Source organism: Armigeres subalbatus, chromosome 3 (genome assembly GCF_024139115.2).
Source record: "Armigeres subalbatus isolate Guangzhou_Male chromosome 3, GZ_Asu_2, whole genome shotgun sequence".
NCBI classification, from domain to species: domain Eukaryota; kingdom Metazoa; phylum Arthropoda; class Insecta; order Diptera; family Culicidae; genus Armigeres; species Armigeres subalbatus.
The window spans coordinates 35,810,374-35,832,446 of NC_085141.1; the positions used below are offsets into that span (position 1 = coordinate 35,810,374).

At 42.0% G+C, this 22,073-nt stretch overlaps 1 protein-coding gene across 1 annotated transcript; it reads right to left on the reverse strand.

Annotated features, from left to right (window-relative positions):
• Positions 1–732: 732 nt before the first annotated feature.
• LOC134221572 (uncharacterized) lies at positions 733–21,375 on the reverse strand. The gene is made up of 5 exons (XM_062700762.1): positions 20,775–21,375; positions 8,558–11,845; positions 6,634–8,513; positions 3,260–6,537; positions 733–3,227 (listed from the first exon to the last, which is right to left on the reverse strand). Exons 1-5 carry the CDS (start codon positions 20,831–20,833, stop codon positions 939–941), a joined length of 10,794 nt encoding a protein of 3,597 aa, XP_062556746.1. The 5' UTR covers positions 20,834–21,375; the 3' UTR covers positions 733–938.
• Positions 21,376–22,073: the final 698 nt, after the last annotated feature.

The window sequence follows — 22,073 nt, forward strand, 5'->3', positions numbered from 1 at the left end:
TTTTTTCGAGTAAATTAAATTGATTGGTACTAGCGAGAATAGTTTGAGTACACGCTTCTTGACGAAACTTTTGGCATCATGCGAGAGGTATCACAAGTTTTGTATCTTAATCGGACTCGTTGTACCACTGATGATGCTTGCAAAACTCTGTGGTGGAATTCAACTGTTTCTTTTTACTAACTTATGTTTTTTGCTGTATAGCGATGTTACAGTGACCTGCATAATAAAAAGCTTACTTGCCGTTTCTCATACAAAATGGTCAACTTTGGAGATCTAGATCTCGATTGCGTGTGAACCAATTTTGCTGAAAATTTGACCAGAGCTCAGATATAACTTGAATTTTACCACACCTAAGCTTCGACCATATTGATTCATAGGGTAAAAAATTATCGCGGTAATACCAAAACGATTTTTTTGGAAAAAAAATTATTTTATGATATCTTGAAATCTACAACTCTTAGTGTACAAGTATATTCCGCAAGCTTTTTTGTATTGCCAAAATACGCGTTTTTGCCGAATAAGTAATTAGTTTACAACCTACAGAATTTAAGATATTTAAAAAATAATTATTTGCCAAAAAAATTATTTTGGTATTACCGCAATATTTTTTTACCCTATGAATCAATATGGTCGAAACTCAGGTGTGGTAAAATTCAAATTATATCTGTGCTCTGGTCAAATTTTCAGCAAAATTGGTTCACACGCAATCGAGATCTAGATCTCCAAAGTTGACCATTTTGTATGAAAATCGGCTAGTGGGCTTTTTATTATGCCGGTCACTGTATATGTTAATGTTGTTTATATCTGTGGAAATAATCGGATCGTTTATTGTTTGCCAAATCTGATTAAAATTGGTCATGATTAATTATCTTAAAGATAAATCGCCCTGCTCACACCTCTGTAGGGGTATGTGGCGTTCTGCCGTCTCTCCTCGATAGCTAGTTATTGGCACCTTTGCGGATCAATAATACCACTGCATCGTTGTGACCTTCTTGAGCGGCAAAGTGCAGAGGCGTCACACCATTTTCAGTTTGTGCATCAATTTTGGCCTTTTTATCAATCAAAGTGCTCAAAACATCCACTCTTCCATCAGAGGCAGCGACATGCATTGCCGTTCTGCCGTCTTTCATCGATAGCTCGATGTTAGCACCTTTGCGGATCAACAATACCACTGCATCGTTGTGACCTTCTTGAGCGGCACAGTGCAGAGGCGTCACACCATTTTCATCATGTGCATCAATTTTTGCCTTTTTATCAATCAAAGTGCTCAAAACATCCACTCTTCCATTGAAGGCAGCGGAATGCATTGCCGTTCTGCCATCTTTCCTCGATAGCTCGATGTTAGCACCTTTGCGGATCAACAATACCACTGCATCGTTGTGACCTTCTTGAGCGGCACAGTGCAGAGGCGTCCAACCATTTTCAGCATGTGCATCAATTTTTGCCTTTTTATCAATCAAAGTGCTCAAAACATCCACTCTTCCATTGAAGGCAGCGGAATGCATTGCCGTTCTGCCATCTTTCCTCGATAGCTCGATGTTAGCACCTTTGCGGATCAACAATACCACTGCATCGTTGTGACCTTCTTGAGCGGCACAGTGCAGAGGCGTCACACCATTTTCAGTTTGTGCATCAATTTTGGCTTTTTTATCAATCAGAGTTCTCAAAACATCCACTTTTCCACTTAGGGCAGCGACATGCATTGCCGTTCCGCCATCTTTCATCGATAGCTCGATGTTAGCACCTTCGCGGATCAACAATACCACTGCATCGTTGTGACCTCCTTGAGCGGCACAGTGCAGAGGCGTCCAACCATTTTCATCATGTGCATCAATTTTTGCCTTTTTATCAATCAAAGTGCTCAAAACATCCACTCTTCCATTGAAGGCAGCGGAATGCATTGCCGTTCTGCCATCTTTCCTCGATAGCTCGATGTTAGCACCTTTGCGGATCAACAATACCACTGCATCGTTGTGACCTTCTTGAGCGGCACAGTGCAGAGGCGTCACACCATTTTCATCATGTGCATCAATTTTGGCCTTTTTATCAATCAAAGTGCTCAAAACATCCACTCTTCCATTGAAGGCAGCGGAATGCATTGCCGTTCTGCCATCTTTCCTCGATAGCTCGATGTTAGCACCTTTGCGGATCAACAATACCACTGCATCGTTGTGACCTTCTTGAGCGGCACAGTGCAGAGGCGTCACACCATTTTCATCATGTGCATCAATTTTTGCCTTTTTATCAATCAAAGTGCTCAAAACATCCACTCTTCCATTGAAGGCAGCGGAATGCATTGCCGTTCTGCCATCTTTCCTCGATAGCTCGATGTTAGCACCTTTGCGGATCAACAATACCACTGCATCGTTGTGACCTTCTTGAGCGGCACAGTGCAGAGGCGTCCAACCATTTTCAGCATGTGCATCAATTTTTGCCTTTTTATCAATCAAAGTGCTCAAAACATCCACTCTTCTATTGAAGGCAGCGGAATGCATTGCCGTTCTGCCATCTTTCCTCGATAGCTCGATGTTAGCACTTTTGCGGATCAACAATACCACTGCATCGTTGTGACCTTCTTGAGCGGCACAGTGCAGAGGCGTCACACCATTTTCAGTTTGTGCATCAATTTTGGCTTTTTTATCAATCAGAGTTCTCAAAACATCCACTTTTCCACTTAGGGCAGCGACATGCATTGCCGTTCCGCCATCTTTCATCGATAGCTCGATGTTAGCACCTTCGCGGATCAACAATACCACTGCATCGTTGTGACCTCCTTGAGCGGCACAGTGCAGAGGCGTCCAACCATTTTCATCATGTGCATCAATTTTTGCCTTTTTATCAATCAAAGTGCTCAAAACATCCACTCTTCCATTGAAGGCAGCGACATGCATTGCCGTTCTGCCATCTTTCAGCGATAGCTCGATGTTAGCACCTTCGCGGATCAACAATACCACTGCATCGTTGTGACCTTCTTGAGCGGCAAAGTGCAGAGGCGTCACACCATTTTCAGTTTGTGCATCAATTTTGGCCTTTTTATCAATCAAAGTGCTCAAAACATCCACTCTTCCATCGGAGGCAGCGACATGCATTACCGTTCTGCCGTCTTTCATCGATAGCTCGATGTTAGCACCTTTGCGGATCAACAATACCACTGCATCGTTGTGACCTTCTTGAGCGGCACAGTGCAGAGGCGTCCAACCATTTTCAGCATGTGCATCAATTTTTGCCTTTTATCAATCAAAGTGCTCAAAACATCCACTCTTCTATTGAAGGCAGCGGAATGCATTGCCGTTCTGCCATCTTTCCTCGATAGCTCGATGTTAGCACCTTTGCGGATCAACAATACCACTGCATCGTTGTTTCCTTGTTGAGCGGCAAAGTGCAGAGGCGTCCAACCATCTTCATCATGTGCATCAATTTTGGCTTTTTCATCAATCAAAGTGCACAAAACATCCACTCTTCCATTGAAGGCAGCGACATGCATTGCCGTTCTGCCATATTTCGTCGATAGCTCGATGTTAGCACCTTTGCGGATCAACAATACCACTGCATCGTTGTGACCTTCTTGAGCGGCACAGTGCAGAGGCGTCCAACCATTTTCATCATGTGCATCAATTTTGGCCTTTTTATCAATCAAAGTGCTCAAAACATCCACTCTTCTATTGAAGGCAGCGGAATGCATTGCCGTTCTGCCAGCTTTCCTCGATAGCTCGATGTTAGCACCTTTGCGGATCAACAATACCACTGCATCGTTGTGACCTTCTTGAGCGGCACAGTGCAGAGGCGTCCAACCATTTTCATTTTGTGCATCAATTTTGGCCTTTTTATCAATCAAAGTGCTCAAAACATCCACTCTTCCATCGGAGGCAGCGACATGCATTGCCGTTCCGCCATCTTTCGCCGATAGCTCGATGTTAGCACCTTTGCGGATCAACAATACCACTGCATCGTTGTGACCTTCTTGAGCGGCATGGTGCAGAGGCGTCCAACCATTTTCATCATGTGCATCAATTTTGGCCTTTTTATCAATCAAAGTGCTCAAAACATCCACTCTTCCATTGAAGGCAGCGGAATGCATTGCCGTTCTGCCATCTTTCCTCGATAGCTCGATGTTAGCACCTTTGCGGATCAACAATACCACTGCATCGTTGTGACCTTCTTGAGCGGCAAAGTGCAGAGGCGTCACACCATTTTCATCATGTGCATCAATTTTGGCTTTTTTATCAATCAGAGTTCTCAAAACATCCACTTTTCCACTTAGGGCAGCGACATGCATTGCCGTTCCGCCATCTTTCGTCGATAGCTCGATGTTAGCACCTTCGCGGATCAACAATACCACTGCATCGTTGTGACCTTCTTGAGCGGCACAGTGCAGAGGCGTCCAACCATTTTCATCATGTGCATCAATTTTTGCCTTTTTATCAATCAAAGTGCTCAAAACATCCACTCTTCTTTTGAAGGCAGCGGAATGCATTGCCGTTCTGCCATCTTTCCTCGATAGCTCGATGTTGGCACCTTTGCGGATCAACAATACCACTGCATCGTTGTGACCTTCTTGAGCGGCACAGTGCAGAGGCGTCCAACCATTTTCATTTTGTGCATCAATTTTGGCCTTTTTATCAATCAAAGTGCTCAAAACATCCACTCTTCCATCGGAGGCAGCGACATGCATTGCCGTTCCGCCATCTTTCGCCGATAGCTCGATGTTAGCACCTTTGCGGATCAACAATACCACTGCATCGTTGTGACCTTCTTGAGCGGCACAATGCAGAGGCGTCACACCATTTTCATCATGTGCATCAATTTTGGCTTTTTTAACAATCAAAGTGCTCAAAACATCCACTCTTCCATTGAAGGCAGCGACATGCATTGCAGTTCTACCATCTTTCCTCGATAGCTCGATGTTAGCACCTTTGCGGATCAACAATACCACTGCATCGTTGTGACCTTCTTGAGCGGCAAAGTGCAGAGGCGTCACACCATTTTCAGTTTGTGCATCGATTTTGGCCTTTTTATCAATCAAAGTGCTCAAAACATCCACTCTTCCACCGGAGGCAGCGACATGCATTGCCGTTCCGCCATCTTTCGCCGATAGCTCGATGTTAGCACCTTTGCGGATCAACAATACCACTGCATCGTTGTGACCTTCTTGAGCGGCACAGTGCAGAGGCGTCACACCATTTTCATTTTGTGCATCAATTTTGGCCTTTTTATCAATCAAAGTGCTCAAAAGATCCACTTTTCCATTGAAGGCAGCGACATGCATTGCCGTTCCGCCATTTTTCGCCGATAGCTCGATGTTAGCACCTTCGCGGTTCAACAATACCACTGCATCGTTGTGACATCCTTGAGCGGCACAGTGCAGAGGCGTCCAACCATTTTCATCATGTGCATCAAATTTTCTCATTTTATCAATACAAGTGCGCAAAACATCCATTCTTCTATTGTAGGCAGCGGAAAGCATTGCCGTTCTGTCATCTTTCCTCGCACCTTTGCGGATCAACAATACCACTGCATCGTTGTGACCTTGTTCAGCGGCATAGTGCAGAGGCGTCCAACCATCTTTATCATGTGCATCAATTTTGGCTTTTTCATCAATCAAAGTGCACAAAACATCCACACTTCCATAGAAGGCAGCGATATGCATTGCCGTTATGCCATTTCTCGCCGATCGCTCGATGTTAGCACCTTCGCGGTTCAACAATACCACTGCATCGTTGTGACCTTCTTGAGCGGCACAGTGCAGAGGCGTCACACCATTTTCATCATGTGCATCAATTTTTGCCTTTTTATCAATAAAAGTGCGCAAAAAATCCAATCTTCTATTGAAGACAGCGGAAAACATTGCCGTTCTGTCATCTTTCCTCGCACCTTTGCGGATCAACAATACCACTACATCGTTGTGACCTTGTTGAGCGGCATAGTGCAGAGGCGTCCAACCATCTTTATCATGTGCATCAATTTTGGCTTTTTCATCAATCAAAGTGCACAAAACATCCACTCTTCCATTGAAGGCAGCGATATGCATTGCCGTTCTGCCATATTTCGTCGATAGCTCGATGTTAGCACCTTTGCGGATCAACAATACCACTGCATCGTTGTAACCTTCTTGAGCGGCATTGTGCAGAGGCGTCCAACCATTTTCATCATGTGCATCAATTTTTGCCTTTTTATCAATCAAAGTGCTCAAAACATCCACTCTTCTATAGAAGGCAGCGGAATGCATTGCCGTTCTGCCAGCTTCCTTCGATAGCTCGATGTTAGCACCTTTGCGGATCAACAATACCACTGCATCGTTGTGACCTTCTTGAGCGGCACAGTGCAGAGGCGTCACACCATTTTCAGTTTGTGCATCAATTTTGGCTTTTTTATCAATCAAAGTGCTCAAAACATCCACTCTTCCTTTGAAAGCAGCGACATGCATTGCCGTTCTGCCATCTTCCGTCGATAGCTCGATGTTAGCACCTTTGCGGATCAACAATACCACTGCATCGTTGTGACCTTCTTGAGCGGCACAGTGCAGAGGCGTCACACCATTTGCAGTTTGTGCATGAATTTTGGCTTTTTTATCAATCAAAGTGCACAAAACATCCACTCTTCCATTGAAGGCAGCGATATGCATTGCCGTTCTGCCATATTTCGTCGATAGCTCGATGTTAGCACCTTTGCGGATCAACAATACCACTGCATCGTTGTGACCTTCTTGAGCGGCACAGTGCAGAGGCGTCCAACCATTTTTATCATGTACATCAATTTTGGCTTTTTTATCAATCAAAGTTCTCAAAACATCCACTTTTCCACTTAGGGCCGCGACATGCATTGCCGTATGGCCTTCATTCGTCGATAGTTCAATGTTTGTACCTTTTTCGATCAACAACTCCACAATTTCATTTTGACCTTTCACAGCGGCAAGGAACAAAGGATACAAAGGTTTGACTTCCTTTCCTAAATTCAGATTAATAATTCTTTCAAGTACGTTGCATACACAGATTGGAGGGTTACCATTTAGTGGTTTGTCGACATCAAACTTGTAATCATTTATTAGAAGGCTGCAAATGCCTAAGCTTCCATTGCCAATCGCCACATGAAGCATTTTATCGTATCCGACAAAATTCTCTGATTGTGTTTTATATTTTCCAAGGAAAAATTTCACCAACTCAAAGCAACTGCTCTCACACGCAAATAATGCTATTTGATTACATTCTTCGAAAAGCTCGCCAAGATCTTGGAACCATATTTGTTTCTCTTCATCGTTTTTGTCGATACTTCTAACAGTATGATTTTCAATCATCATCATGGTATAGGTTTTTATATTTTCGTTCCGACGAAATATATCTGACAAGAAGGTCTTGTGATCGTGAAGATTGTCGAATAAATATTTTGCAATCAAAAATTCTCCAAAAGACTGATGAGTAAATTTAATTTCTTTGTTGACAATTTCTATGAGAATGGACTTCTCAGAGGCTTTGAAACATTTTTGGCGGAAATTGTCATATTTTCTTCGGTTTCCAACATTTTTGAACTTCTTATCCAGTTCCGTTACGTCAAGTGTTTTGATTGCCAGTAATAAATGTTCATCGAAGCTGCCATGAACGCATGAATCATATAAAGAGCTGATTTCATCATATATTGCAACTGGTGCATTCGTTCTAAAAATCGTGTTAAAGAACATTTCATAAATTGTTACCTGATCAAATCGATTTCGTTCGAGTTCGTTTAATTCTTTTTCCTGTTCCTTCTTGGCTTTGCCACAAAACTTTTTGAACCTCTCTCTAAAAAGTTCAGCCAAGATTTTGTCCAACAGCGGAATAAGGACTTTAGTTTTGCCAAGCAATCTTTCAGAATATTCGTTAAACAGATTATCGTCAGACACATTCCAGATTTTTTTCATCATAAGTTTTCGGGTTTCATCTCCCATAGGACGTATTGATAACATAACTGGTTTCCATTCAAATGTGTTGAATCCTTCTGTCAGAATCTGCTCAATATGTTTTCTTCCACAGATTATTAGTCGTAAGCTCTTCGATTGAAAAAGAGCTTTGAACAGGTCTATGACAATATCCCTGTTGACTTCATGGATTTCATCGAAGGCATCAAAAAAAATCGTGATTGGTTCGTTTTTCGTTGATTCATTCATGACATTCCGAATACGTTTGAAGTTTGTAGGAGATAAAATTGGTTCGAGTATATTCAGCACATTATCTTTTGCTTTTTCACTCAAGTTTTGTATTTTATTCAAATCAACGAGAAGTACCGTTCCCATGTTGTTCTCTTTCTGCATTTCGAGAGCGACGTAATGCAGAAACATCGTTTTCCCCATTCCAGGTTCAGCTGTCAAAATAAAGCACTGATATTCTTTAAGCTTGTCGTTCAAATCGATCACCAGTTGTTTATCAGCAATTTCGATATATTTCATATTCGATTTTAAAAAAGTATCTAATATGTTGTTAAATTTGATTTTATATGTCTTCAATGACTGATCACTTACGATTTCGGTTTCTGCGTCCGTTCTCCTAAAGAACGCGGGTAGTAGTAAGTAACTTGTCTGGTGATGTACAACTGTTTATGTGCTTTCAACTCCGGATATACTTTCTCAAAGTCATCTTGTAACTGCTTTTGGAAAACATCAAGCGATCTCTCGCTCAAAACATTGTTTTCATTTTTTTCTGTTCCATTTTTTAATGCTTCCTTGAAACTTTCTTCAAATGTTTTGAATGCTCGCTCTCCGTCCTCTTTTCTTAAGTTTCCAAACACGTCCGTTCTCATCCATGGTTTCATACATAAGAAAAGTTCATCAACCACGAACGGGTTCAGATCATGTGGTTGACTGTGCAACAAGACAAACTGTTTGAAAAAAGATTCTATGTCTGATTTCTCCGCAAAAAACGGCATTTTTCTTAGACCAGAAGTTTTTTCATCTAATATTCGATTTTTCACAAATACTGACAAACTTCTATCCAAATAATCAATATTGTCATTCTGCAACTGTTTGTGAAGCAATTCAAATTCTTCGCTGGGTTCAGAGAAAGATTTTGAAAATTTAATTTCATAACAAGGCTTCAGAATATCTTTCAAACCGACTTGGTAATCGATCAGCACATCGTCTACGGCGCCTGTTTTGAAAAACTCCACGAGAGAATTTTTAAGTCGATTTACATGGTCGAGAGAAGAAGGCAAAGTTTTGAATAATAGTCTTTGTGGCTTAACTTCCAAATTCATGTCGATAGAATCCGCCTTCAATAATTCGAACAATAATCTGATGCTTTGATTATCATTTCGATTTTTAAAACTTGAGGCAAGCTTTATTGATCCATCATAATTTTTTACCAAAATTTCTTGCAAAGGAGTTTGATACTTGAGCAAAACTTTACCAACGCTGCCATTTTTCCATAAACTTTGAACAGCGTTTCGGAGTGAAATAATGTTGCTGTCAACAGTTGGAAAAATTTTCAATTTGGAGTTCTTGGCATCCAACAGCGTTGACGGTACAGTGATTCTAACTTTACTTAAGCTTTTCAGATCAATTTCAAGAAGTTTGCATAAAACGATGTTCGTATTTGTTTTGAATCTCAGTTTTTTTCCATCTTCGGTTTTTTCAAGGACATTATTTAGTGCCACTTTATATTCCTTCAATATATCAGCAACCTTTCCTGTTTTGAATAGATCCTCGATAGCATTCTTTAAGTCTTCAAATTGCCTAGATTCAGACGGCAAGCTGTTCTCATCGAAAAGGTCTGTGTCTGTAGTGACAGAAATTTTCTCCAAACTCCGTAACTGTTTTTCTAACGCCTTGCATAGTCTATTGCTGGCAATGAATGTTTTCCTGAACTTCAGCCCATGTTTATTATCCGTCTTTTCCAAAACTTGATAAAGCGCCGATTTATATTTTTCCAAAATTTCAGCCACCGCACCGGTTTCAAACATTTTTTTCAGTGCATCTTTAAATGTGTTGAACTCGGCTTCATCAGTCGGAATGCTTTTGAATTTCGATTCTTTTCCATCCAATAATATTTTTGTTGAATTTTTCGCTTCCTCACCGTCCAATTCACCCATCTCACTTTCTAAAACTCTGCATAATTTACTACCAGCTATGAATGATGAAGTAAACTTAAAATTATTTCCAGACTTTTCAATAATCAACGTCATTTCAGATTTGTATTTTTTTAGTACATAATCCACAGTTTTATCATTGAAAAATCGCGTTATGGCATTTGTGAGTGAATCAAACTCATTGCCTTTGTCCGGAAAATTCTTATCTAGGAACATCTCTTCCGGAATAACTTCTACTCGCGTTAAGTATTCAGATATTTTATATAGTTCATAATGTTCGTAAAAGGATTTTGAAAATCGAAATGATTCATTGCCCTCTTTTTCAGCTAGAACGCTTTTAAGAAAAGTTTTATATTTATTTAGTGTCTCATTAATAGTTCCTGTTTCAAATACTTCTTCTATAGCGGTTGCGAGATGTTCAATCTCATCCTTATTCTCGGGTATTATACGTATCTTTGTTTTACGATTATCAAAAAAAGCTTCTTCAAGAGTAATTTCCTTTTCATTTAGGTTCACGAATTTTTTTTCCAATTGCTGGCACAAAATACTTGACATTATAAAAGATTTTTTGAACTTGTATTTATCTTTTCCAGATATTTCCAATACTTGACACAGTGGAATTCGATACTGTTTTAAAATATCTTTTACAGTTCCTTTCTCAAATAGTTCCACCAGAGCATCTACGAGATTTGTAAATTCTTTCTCTTCCTTAGGCAAGTTTTTGTGATTGACCTTTTTCTCATTAAGAAACATCTCATTTGGTTTAACTTCCACACCTTCCAATGATTTCAGTTTGCCTTCCAGAGTCTTGCATATATTACTATGGTCAATAAAAGATTTCGCAAAACACAGTGTTTGTCTTGATTTTTCAATGATATTCATCAAGGCGGCTTTATAATTTACCAACAACTTCGACACATTTCCCTTAAGGCATAAGTCTGTTATTGATTCTTTAAGCGGTAAGAAATCTTTATCCACGTCGGGCCATTTCTTGAATATTTCTTTTTTCGGAGAGATCTTAACACTACTGACATCTAGATCTAGTTTGATTGCATTAAAAATTTTTAATACGTCTTCGTTTGCGTTATGCTCATCGAAACCGTCAATAAAGGCTACAGAATTCAACGTCTGACTGAGAATCCGATGCAGAAGGTGTTTATGATTATCCAACACAACTAAATCTGTTGCATTCCCGAAAAGATCGACTATGAATTTCTTTATTGCCAGAAATTCCTTGTTGATATAGTCCTTGAGCAGCTTGCAGGCCTCTGCAGTGGGCTTAAATGTCGCCTGTCTTCCAGCTGGAACTATTTGCAGAACTTCATTCATTATCTTGTCAGTGTTGCCAACGGAAAATGATACCAATTTCTTTAGTTCATCCGTCTCTCTCAAAGTATTATTTGTGAATATGATCAATTGTTTCTCACGTGGATCCATTTTTTGCAATATGAGATATGATTTGAAATATTTGAACATACTGAAATCGCTGTTAGTGCTTTTATCATTATGGTCGGGGAATAACTGGCTGTACTCGATTGTTGATCCTTCTTTAGACGCATGCTTCACTTGTACAAAGTACCCCTGCACGGTTTCGCTTTGTTTGACTGTAACCGTAAGGTCGTCAAACTTGTCTGCATCTTGCCTCTCGTAATAAAAGTCAAAGCTGTATTTTTTACGAATCAGCTTTAAAAGTGACCCATATGCAAGGCCACGTTGGTAATGGAACCCATGTTCCCCTGTGTCATCCTTACTTTCGTAGGTTCCAACCTTCGTACTTTCCATGGCCATTATGTATCTGAAAAAAAGGAATAATGTTTAGCAGTTAGGTCTTGCATGTATTGCGAATAGAATCTGACGAATCTGTGTCTCACATTTATAGGAACACCGGATTTTTAAGATACCTTTACATCTAACCCACCGATTATCACCCGTCCTTTTTCTTCTTCTTATTGGCATTACATCCCCACACTGGGACAGAGCCGCCTCGCAGCTTAGTGTTCATTAAGTACTTCCACAGTTATTAGCTGCGAGGTTCCTAAGCCAAGTTACCATTTTTGCATTCGTATATCATGAGGCTAACACGATGATACTTTTATGCCCAGGGAAGTCGAAACAATTCCCAATCCGAAAATTCTCTAGACCGGCAGCGGGAATCGAACTCAGCATGGTCTTGCTTTGTAGCCGCACGTCTTACCGCACCGCTAAGGAGGGCCCCACCACGTTATTCCAGTGGATTGTGGGAATGATTTAACAAAGTTCACTGAAGTTTTGTGAGGCTACTCCAAGTGTATTTAAACAAATAAATACACTAGACGTTCGATAACTGCAATGCATTCTAGAAGTCAAACGATTGTCTGTCGACGTAAGATACAACAAAAGTGCATCGAATTGTGCAGCGGAATGCAGCTGTCATCAACTTTGTCACCGTTTTGAAGCTTAACGGTCCGATAACCAGGGTTGGTTCACTCTGAGGAATATTCAAGAGAAGGTGTATAAAATTTTCAAAAAAATAGAAAATTGCCAATAAAGAAATAAATATAAAATTTCGACTAATACAGCGGTTCTCAACCTTTTTCTTGAGAGGTACCCTTCAAACTTTTACATTAATTGAGGTACCCCCTCTTGAAAGTAGGCTTCCAAGCCTTTTGTAAGAATAATTCCGAGCCCTTTGAAGCGAGGCTTCCGAACCTCTTGAAGGGAGCTTCTGAATCTCTCGAAAGTAGGCTTCCGCAGCTCTTGACGAAAGGCTTCTTAGCCTCTTGAATGGCGGCTTTTGAGCCACTTAAAAGAAGGCTTCCGTTGCATCTTGAAAGGAGGCTTCCGAGCCTCTTGAAAGGAGGCTTCCGAGCCTCTTGAAAGGAGGCTTCCAGGCCTCTTGAAAGGAGGCTTCCAGGCCTCTTGAAAGGAGGCTTCCAGGCCTCTTGAAAGGAGGCTTCCAGGCCTCTTGAAAGGAGGCTTCCAGGCCTCTTGAAAGGAGGCTTCCGAGCCTCTTGAAAGGAGGCTTCCGAGCCTCTTGAAAGGAGGCTTCCGAGCCTCTTGAAAGGAGGCTTCCGAGCCTCTTGAAAGGAGGCTTCCAGGCCTCTTGAAAGGAGGCTTCCAGGCCTCTTGAAAGGAGGCTTCCAGGCCTCTTGAAAGGAGGCTTCCCAGCCTCTTGAAAGAAGGCATCCGAGCCTCTTGAAAGGAAGCTTCCGAGCTTTTTAAAAAGAAGGCTTCCGAACCTCTTGAAAGGATCCTTTCGAGCTTTTTGAAACAAGGTAGACAAAGACACAGCACAGGCCTTTCGAAAGAAGACTTCTGAACATCTTGAAAGGAGGCATTCGTGCTGTTCTGAAGAAGCCTTCCGAGAAGCGTAGAAAGTTGCTTCTAAATCTCTTGCAACGAAACAATAGAGCTTTTCTAAAAAAAAATGCCTCTCATTCAAAAAAAAGGCCATGCCTCTCAAACGAAGGTTTCCAAACCTTTAGATTCTAGATTTTAGTTCAAAAGCATGTTTCTAACATATTATTCAACATTTTGTATAGATCAGGTAGATTTCATTGCTGTTCTAGTTGAGGAAAGCAGGGTTCAATGAATTTCCTGCTTTGAGCATGCTTACAGCGGCACACTATGAGTTAACTTTCTGAAATCAGTATGGCTAAAGGCATCTATAGTTCGATTTCTCAGAATTAAGTACCTTAATCGAAAAAATATTTGGTAGGCGTAGTAGCGAAAACCATCCTTCATAACCGGTATCAAATAGTTTTTTATGAAAAGTTCCTAATTTTGAGAAAACCCGCGTTAGATGTCCTTCGCCATACAAATTTTTGGCGGTTAACTCATGCTGGCTATTTACGCATATACGGTAGCGCCTGGATGTGGAAGCGGCGGTTAGAAAATTAGCCACTGCCAACCAGGGTTGTATATTTTCGGCAGCACTGGATGAAGGTGATGTTTTTTTATATCATGTTTTTATTTTCTTCCTGCTCTGAAATCAACCTCACATTCCCGGCAAGGCAGAAAAGTAAACAACAAAACTCACATCACCCACTGCGCCGCGAAGATGAAATTTACCACAGCAAAATGTACACATTCACCCAGCAAATTGAAAAAATTCACCACGCGTTTAAATGGGCCACTCGCACAGTCATACGGTAAAGCGCGAACTGAGCAGCATGTCAGAGCGACTCGTGAGTGGCTGAATGCGAAATTGAATGGTCGGTGTTAAAAATGATTTTTCGGCTGCACCCAGTCGCACTCACCACGGCTGCGATGGAGGCGACAGCAGATTATACTGAGATCCATGTTTTTCACTGCACTGACTGTGAAATATTTCTACCCTGCTGCCAACAATTCGTTACCTTCGATTTACCGATCGCCATGCATGTACAAGACAAAGTTTTCAAATAAAATAATCACTATAATCAAAACTTTATCAATAAGATCCGATTGGAATTGTAATACGTACGCCATTATGCATTTTCACTCGAGGTACCCCCTAGGGCCATCGAAAGTACCCCCAGGGGTACATGTACCCCAGGTTGAGAACCGCTGGACTAATAAAACAAAATCTCCATAAACAATTAGGAATTTTCCACAAAACAAAAATAAATAAGCACTTTTGAAAGCAAAAATTGCAATTATCACAGAAGAATTTTCCCAGAGGTGCGACAACGGATTTTTTTCATATGGAGTTTGGCAAGTATGACAGTACCCTCTTATTTGGCGCATAAATTTATACTCCAATGTCAAAATGCTCATATACTATCATAAACTGTCGTGGTATTTGTGAAAATTTGTATTGTTTACGCTTTTCACAAGAGAGAGTGATGTCGAAAGCACATAATAAATTAAAGATTGCAACGAACAAAAATACACCAAATCCGTAAAAATGTAGTGTTTCTACTTTATTCCTTACGCGAAATATGCAGATAAATAATTATGTTGGTAGAAGAAACTCTGTGCTGAGCAAAAACAGTTGTTTCTTGCATAATCCAAACTTTGTGCGTTTCAGAACATTTTCACTCACTGCAGTGTTTATTTTTCATAGACTACGGCGTAGTGTTAGTGCCGTCGGCATTCGATTTATTGGAGGCAACAAACATTGGACAGCTTAGCACCCGCCTGAATTTTCCATAAACAAATCAAAATGTTCCACGAAAAAACTCAGATTAATCCACCTAGCAGTGATGATGCCTTGTGGGCAGCAGGGACTATGTCCAAGGGATAGAAAAATCCCTCCCCAGGCCATCTGTGAGTTGTGGCGCATGCCTAGGATGTGGTGGAGTTTGACAGTGGGCCCTGTTAAACCTCTATAAAAAGCTGCATGAATCCACAAGTAGGCTCCGCCAAAGCGACCGTGTGCCGCTCAAAGCGCACAAGCCCAAGTCCTGGTGTTAGGTAGGACGCTAAACAGCCCTGACACGACGGCCCTCTGACGAGACAGGAGGTTTGCGCAGGCCCAATAAGCCGCCTTTAAAAACAACTATTATGAACGACATAGAAGATAATACGACTCGATACAATCGGCAACGACCTAGGCGACGAATAAAGGTTCACGATTGGAAGCTTGGATCATGGAACTGCAAGTCGCTAGGCTTCGCAGGTTGCGACAGGATAATCTACGATGAATTACATCCCCGCTACTTCGATGTCGTAGTGCTGCAGGAAATCTGCTGGACAGGACAGAAAGTGTGGAAAAGCGGGCATCTACCAAAGCTGTGGCACCACCAACGAGCTGGGAACCGGCTTCATAGTGCTGGGAAAGATGCGGCAACGCGTGATTGGGTGGCAGCTAATCAACGCAAGGATGTGCAAGCTGAGAATAAAAGGCCGTTTCTTCAACCATAGCATCATCAACGTGCACTGGCCACACGAAGAGAGATCCGACGACGAGAAAGAAGCGTTCTATGCGCAGCTGGAGCAGACATACAATGGATGCCCACTGCGGGACGTCAAAATCGTCATCGGTGACATGAACGCTCAGGTAGGAAGGGAGGAAATGTATAGACCGGTTATCGGATCGGATAGTCTGCACACCGTATCGAACGACAACGGCCAACGATGCATCAACTTTGCAGCCTCCCGCGGAATGGTAGTCCGAAGCACTTTCTTCCCCCGCAAGAATATCCACAAGGCCACTCTGTGGCTTTGAAAAGGAATGAACAGATACCAATTTGATGAATACTGTACGACTTGTATTTACTCATACCATGTGTGTTCCGATGGTTTCGTGGTATAGCAAGCGCTTTCCACCCCAGAGGTCAGCAGTTCGAACCTAGGTGAATTCAGTACAGAACATTTTGCTATTTTTTATACGCAAAAACAGTTTTTTGGCCATAACTCCAGATTGCGGGACTGAATTCCGCGTAGACTGCAACTTGTTGCGAGCAAATCGGACAATGGGAAGTTCAAAAAATTGTGTCTACAAGATTTGTACAAATATACACATGGAGCCTGTGGGGTACCTGGGCACCCTCCACAGTAATTGTCCCTTACCGCGTCATGCTGGGCTCTGGCGTGGTGAACCTCTTTTCCCGAGCAAATCGTGGGACCAAAATGGAAAACCAAGTCATTTCTTCAATTAGTGGTAGTAGTGTAGGCGACAACCCCTTCGCAAGAGGTGGGTTGTTCAGGTCTCCGCCTAGGAGGCTAGAGGCAATAGTCGGCAGCTCAGTGCGCAGCGCCAGCGTGGGTCACCTAACCATCAACCAGGTTCCGCCGGTAGAGGTTATAGACGGCCCATGGCTTGTGAAGGCGACGGATGGCGACGGAACAGCTGGACGCCTTCATCGACTTTGCGTCATCGATGCATAATATCAGTAAGGACCTCAAGAGGAGCTTGGTGAAACTTCGAAAGTCGATGTTGGACGCCAAGCTGGAGAGGGCGGTCGGGACGGCCAAGTCTAAACCCGTGAAATCCGTGGATTCGAGGTCTACCCAGACTGAGGCCCAAGGATTCGCGGACTCGGGCAAGGTCGAATCGATCGAGGGCGTGCCAGCGAACACGATGGCGCCAAAGTCTACCCAGATTGAGGCTCAAGTATTCGCGGGCACGTCGGGGGTGACTGCTCCAACGGAGCAGACACAAAAACGGGGGAGACAGTCTCCAGGGGATGAGCTCCCTGGGGGCCGCTCCAAAACGCGGAGGGTTACTATCCCGAACAAGGGTAGTGGGGCTGGGAAGCTGAACCCCTGTCAGGTACCTCCAAAACCGGGGGAGGAAGGACCTGGAAAGGTTCGTTCACCCAGGAAAGACGGTGGTAAGGGGTTACGGCAGGCTGAGAGATCTCAGCCTCAGCCTCAATCTTTTTCTTCAATATTCAAGAGTTTGTCAAACTTTTCCTGTCGTCTGGGGTCTGCTTAACGCTGCCACAGAGCTAACAAACTTTATACAGGTTCTGTAATAGCCCTATATACAGAAAAAATATTTCAAGCTCTTTTCAGTGGAATGTATTCAACCATCTAAAGGCCACCTTACACCTCGGGAAAATTTTCCGCCGGATTTTGATCCCCGTGTATTTTAAATGGGGCCGGGATTCTGATTTTCCGTGCCCAAATCCCGAAAACATCGCATATGCAAAAATGCATGGGTAAAAAATCCGGGGACCAAATTCCCGAGGTGTAAGGTGGCCTTAAAGGTAGCCATGTATTTTCGCATACGCGATGTTTCCGGGCACGGAATTTCATTTGGGCACGGAAAATCAAAATCCCGGCCCCATTTAAAATCAGAGCATAAAATATTCATCTTCATAAAGATACTTCAGTCCGAATTTTGACAAACATCGCATGATTATTCAAAACATAGAATGACATAGTCAAACGACTGCTCCACCAATTAATTCATTCGATTGTCACTGAGTGTGCTTACTATGTACAGAAAAAAACAAAATTAGCATTTTTTATATTGATGTTTACCGTTGAAAGGGCCTCGCGGATGCAAATCGGATTCAGTTCTGTGTGATATATTACTTTACTCAATAAAAACGTGTTCAGATTTCAGATAATTTATCGATTTGTAGAATGTGCATAAATATTCAATGACTAATATTCAACTGAATATTGACAGTCCAGAGCCGAAAATGAATGTACCTGGAAGTGAGCTGACAAGTGAAGAAAGGTGGTCTTCACCAAAAAAATTCGATTATTTTACACTCTGTTTAAAATGCACGGGGACCAAAATCCGGCGGAGAATTTTCCCGAGGTGTAAAGTAGCCTTAAGACGAGTTAAGTAACCTCCATTTAATTCCACCAATGGATCAATCAAGGTAACTCATTTTGCACTCACCGCATCAAAACAACGGCGGCACTGTATACGCATATTTCTATTCGTGTTGTTTTGACAGAACATGTCTACGGTGGCTCGATCTATTAATTTCATAGCGGCAGTTTTTGCTTATTGATTGATACATTATTTCGATATCTTTGCAGATACGTATTTCGACCACAACTGTGTGGTCGTCTTAAGTGTCGCGTACTTGATTCTACAAGTCTGTGACACTATGCAGAATAACTATCATGTCGGTCAATTTTGAAAGTAAAATTTGAAAGTTTATTTTCGGTTCCAGTTAACAAAACTTCCTAGTGCAATCCCATTTCGACCGCATAAAATGGTTTTTATTGTACTGCCATTCAGTTGAGTGCCTCAGCCTGTCAAACAACTAAGGGCGAAGCCAGAGTAAACGCGACGTGCGATGCGACGCGACGCGACAGTGCAATTTGACAGCCTGTTGATAATGATTGTTATTCTTTTACGTGAGTCGCGTCGCGTCGCATCGCACGTCGCGTCTACTCTGGCGGGCACCTAACACACAAGCTTAACATGTACGTGGGTAGTGCTGCCAACAAATTTCTATTATGAAATTGTTTCTCCTGTTTCAAACTTTTGGAATAGTGGAAAATTTTAGTAATAATGAGGAGTGTGTATGAAAATATATATTTGGAAGACTTTAGATAAATTTTCAGACGTGTTACATAAGATTATTTCAGTTCAAACCGCCAGTTTAGCAACGCGTTTTTCAACTGTAAACAAGGCGACGCTCTAAAGATAAAAAAAGATCTTTTGAAAGCTTTTCGGTAGTTTCTTTTAAATTATTTTTCACTCGGGCAATAAATATTGCTTTTATTTAGTGCGTAGTGGGCAATTTGACATTAAAGCAACTGGATTTTCCTTCGTCGTACGGTGATGGTAGGAAATTGTGCAAATAGGCTCAGTGGCAAAGTTTATTTAAACTGTACTTCAAGTAAGAAACACCAAACACCTGAATGTAATGGAAACTCATATGTGAATATGTACGTTATGTGGAAGATATTGATGTTTCCAAATAACGTACATATTCACATATGAGTTTCCATAACATTGTAAATTAACGTCCAAGTCGGGTGGTTTAATCCCCGGAAATAGGCAATTAACTTTGATTGAACTGAACCTGAATGTAATTCAAATGTCTTCAAATGTACACTACACTTTTTTCTATCTCGCCAGATGATTAGTTCATTAATTTAGTTTACATTTCGCGAGTATTTAGGGATTTAGAATTTGATATGACGGATATTAGCGCCATGGACGAATTAGCGCATAACCCTACGATCGCAAATTGAACGATTCATTTCACCGCAGAATTTCACCGTGACCAACGTGGAGAGGTGCCAATGCAAAGCACAGCACCTGGGACCAATAAGTGGCAAAAGCATGGAACGAAGGTAAATCCTAAACTTAAACGGTAGAGGTCAAAAAGAAACTTGGAACTTTATCCCAAACAGAAGGCACTGGAGCCAGCCCAGAACAGGAGTAACTTATACCACCTTATACGTAAATGCGCTGTACTCAAGAAAGATGGTTCACGATGAAATGGGCCTAGTTCACGATGATCTGTGTCACTACGACCCAAGGACACTGGTTATCTAGTGCGATTTACCCAGATGTTGTAACGGTATCGTCAGTTGGGACTGGTTGATCGATGCCGACGGAGGCGACGGAGGTGGAAATCCTGACCAAGCCCAAACACCGGGTGTTGATGATGGACGATGAACGAAAGAAAGTGAAACATTTCGAGGAGCCGCATTTGGATTACCGAAATATGCTTGAGCTGGTGGATGTCGTCGTTGTGAAACGGGTTCAGCATGGAATTGCCATCATTGAGTTGTCGAATCCTTGCTCCCCGGACAAGAGCATTTGACGTGGACACCATCATCAAACTTGCCGATGAATATAAAGCACTTCCGTTAAAATTATATGTAACTTCTGCTCTTGTATCAATAAAATAATATAGTGTGACTAAAATTATATTAAAAGAAATAGAAAAAGAATGTTTATTCTTTGTTTCTGACAGATCAAAAACACAACCAAAATGATTTAAACGCCGTTATACTATTTTCATATACTGGAATTGTGGCGTCAAATTGTTGATTCAGTGTTATCTGTTTAGATGTTAACTAAATAAATGAAAAAAAAATGAAATACACTCTGAGAAAAATTTATACTAATTAGATTAAAAGTCATTCTAATTGGCTATTCACCTGGTTGACCCCTAGTTGGTATAAGTGCCACATAAACGAGCTTAGTATAAATAACTTCAAGTTATTATGACCTTGTATACTTTGGGGCCACAGTTTTTTTATGTAGATGGATTCTGCAGTAAAATGTTTTGTTTTGATTTGACGAATAAGGAGAATGACAAAAAAATTTAAAAAATACACATATAGTTGTATTATCACAATCTTAAGAAAACATTATGTAATTTACTTACTTACTTATGGATCCTGTACACCTCCGGTGGTGCAAAGGGCCGACTTGAAAGATCTCCATCCTGAGCGATGCCCAGCTATCGCTTTAACCTGTTGCCAGGTTAGATTTCGGTCGACTTCTTTTATTTCTTTATTGAGGCTTCTCCGCCATGAGCCTCTGGGTCTGCCTCTGCTGCGATGTCCCGCTGGGTTCCAGTCTAATGCTTGCTTACAGATTTCGTTTCCGCCCCTACGTAAAGTGTGGCCGACCCAGCCCCACTTCCGATCCCGAATTTCTGTTGTTATCGGCCTCTGGTGACAACGACGATGGAGCTCGTTGTTTGGGATCCAGTTGTGAGGCCACCAGGCCCGAATTATATACCGCAGGCATCTGTTAATGAACACCTGCAGCCGTTGAGTGTTCTCCACTGATACACACCATGTTTCGCTAGCGTATAACAGCACAGATTTCACGTTAGAGTTGAAAATTCGTATTTTGGTGCGTTCACTTATCTGCCTGTTTTTCCAGATATTTCTTAAACTCGCAAAGGCAGCCCTTGCTTTCTTGATCCGTGCGCCTATGTCGATCTTGGTACCGCCGTCTGACGCCATTTGGCTACCAAGATATTGGAAGCTTTCAACATTCTCCACTGGTTGCCCGGCTTCTGTGAAACTGGAAGGAGTCACCGTGTTTACATCCAACGATTTGGTTTTGTTGACGTTGATGACTAAACCTGCCGAGGAGGAGCGATCGGCCGTTGCGCGAGTAGTGCAACGTCATCCGCCAATTCGAAGTCGTTTAGGTGCTCCATGGTTATAGGCTGCCATAACAGCCCGCGGTTTGGTTCACGGTCAATCGCATCTACCAGAATCTCATCGATTACGATGAGGAACAGTAACGGTGATAGAATACATCCTTGCCTCACACCAGCTACGACCCGGATAGGGTCGGACAGGACCCCATTGTGCAGCACTCTACACGAAAAGGCCTCGTACAGAGTGTATGTAATTAAGAGTGGCGACATGTGCCGCATTTGACAGGTCTCCTGCTCGTTTGGAACATGATTTTGTATGGGAATGACAGATGAATTTTGTTCCAATTCTGACAGTGTCGCCACTCTTAATTACATACACTCTGGCCTCGTACTGTGCTTCGATGAGGCCGATGATTTTCTCAGGAACCCCCTTGCGTCTCAGGGCGCCCCACATATTCTCGTGATTGAGACGGTCGAAAGCTTTTTCGTAGTCAATGAATACCAAGTAAAGGGACTCTTGGAATTCGTTGACCTGCTCCAAAATGATGCGGAGCGTGACAATATGGT

Bases quoted from the DNA above. Each gene is read 5' to 3' on its own strand.
- LOC134221572 (XM_062700762.1), bottom strand. From the start codon at position 20,833: ATGGAGATCTTTCAAGTCGGCCCTTTGCACCACCGGAGGTGTACAGGA. The intron at 8,514-8,557 runs GTACATCACCAG...CGCGTTCTTTAG, and splicing joins TTGAAAGCACATAAACAGTT to GAGAACGGACGCAGAAACCG. The intron at 3,228-3,259 runs GTGGATGTTTTG...GATTGATAAAAG, and splicing joins CCGCTGCCTTCAATAGAAGA to GCAAAAATTGATGCACATGC.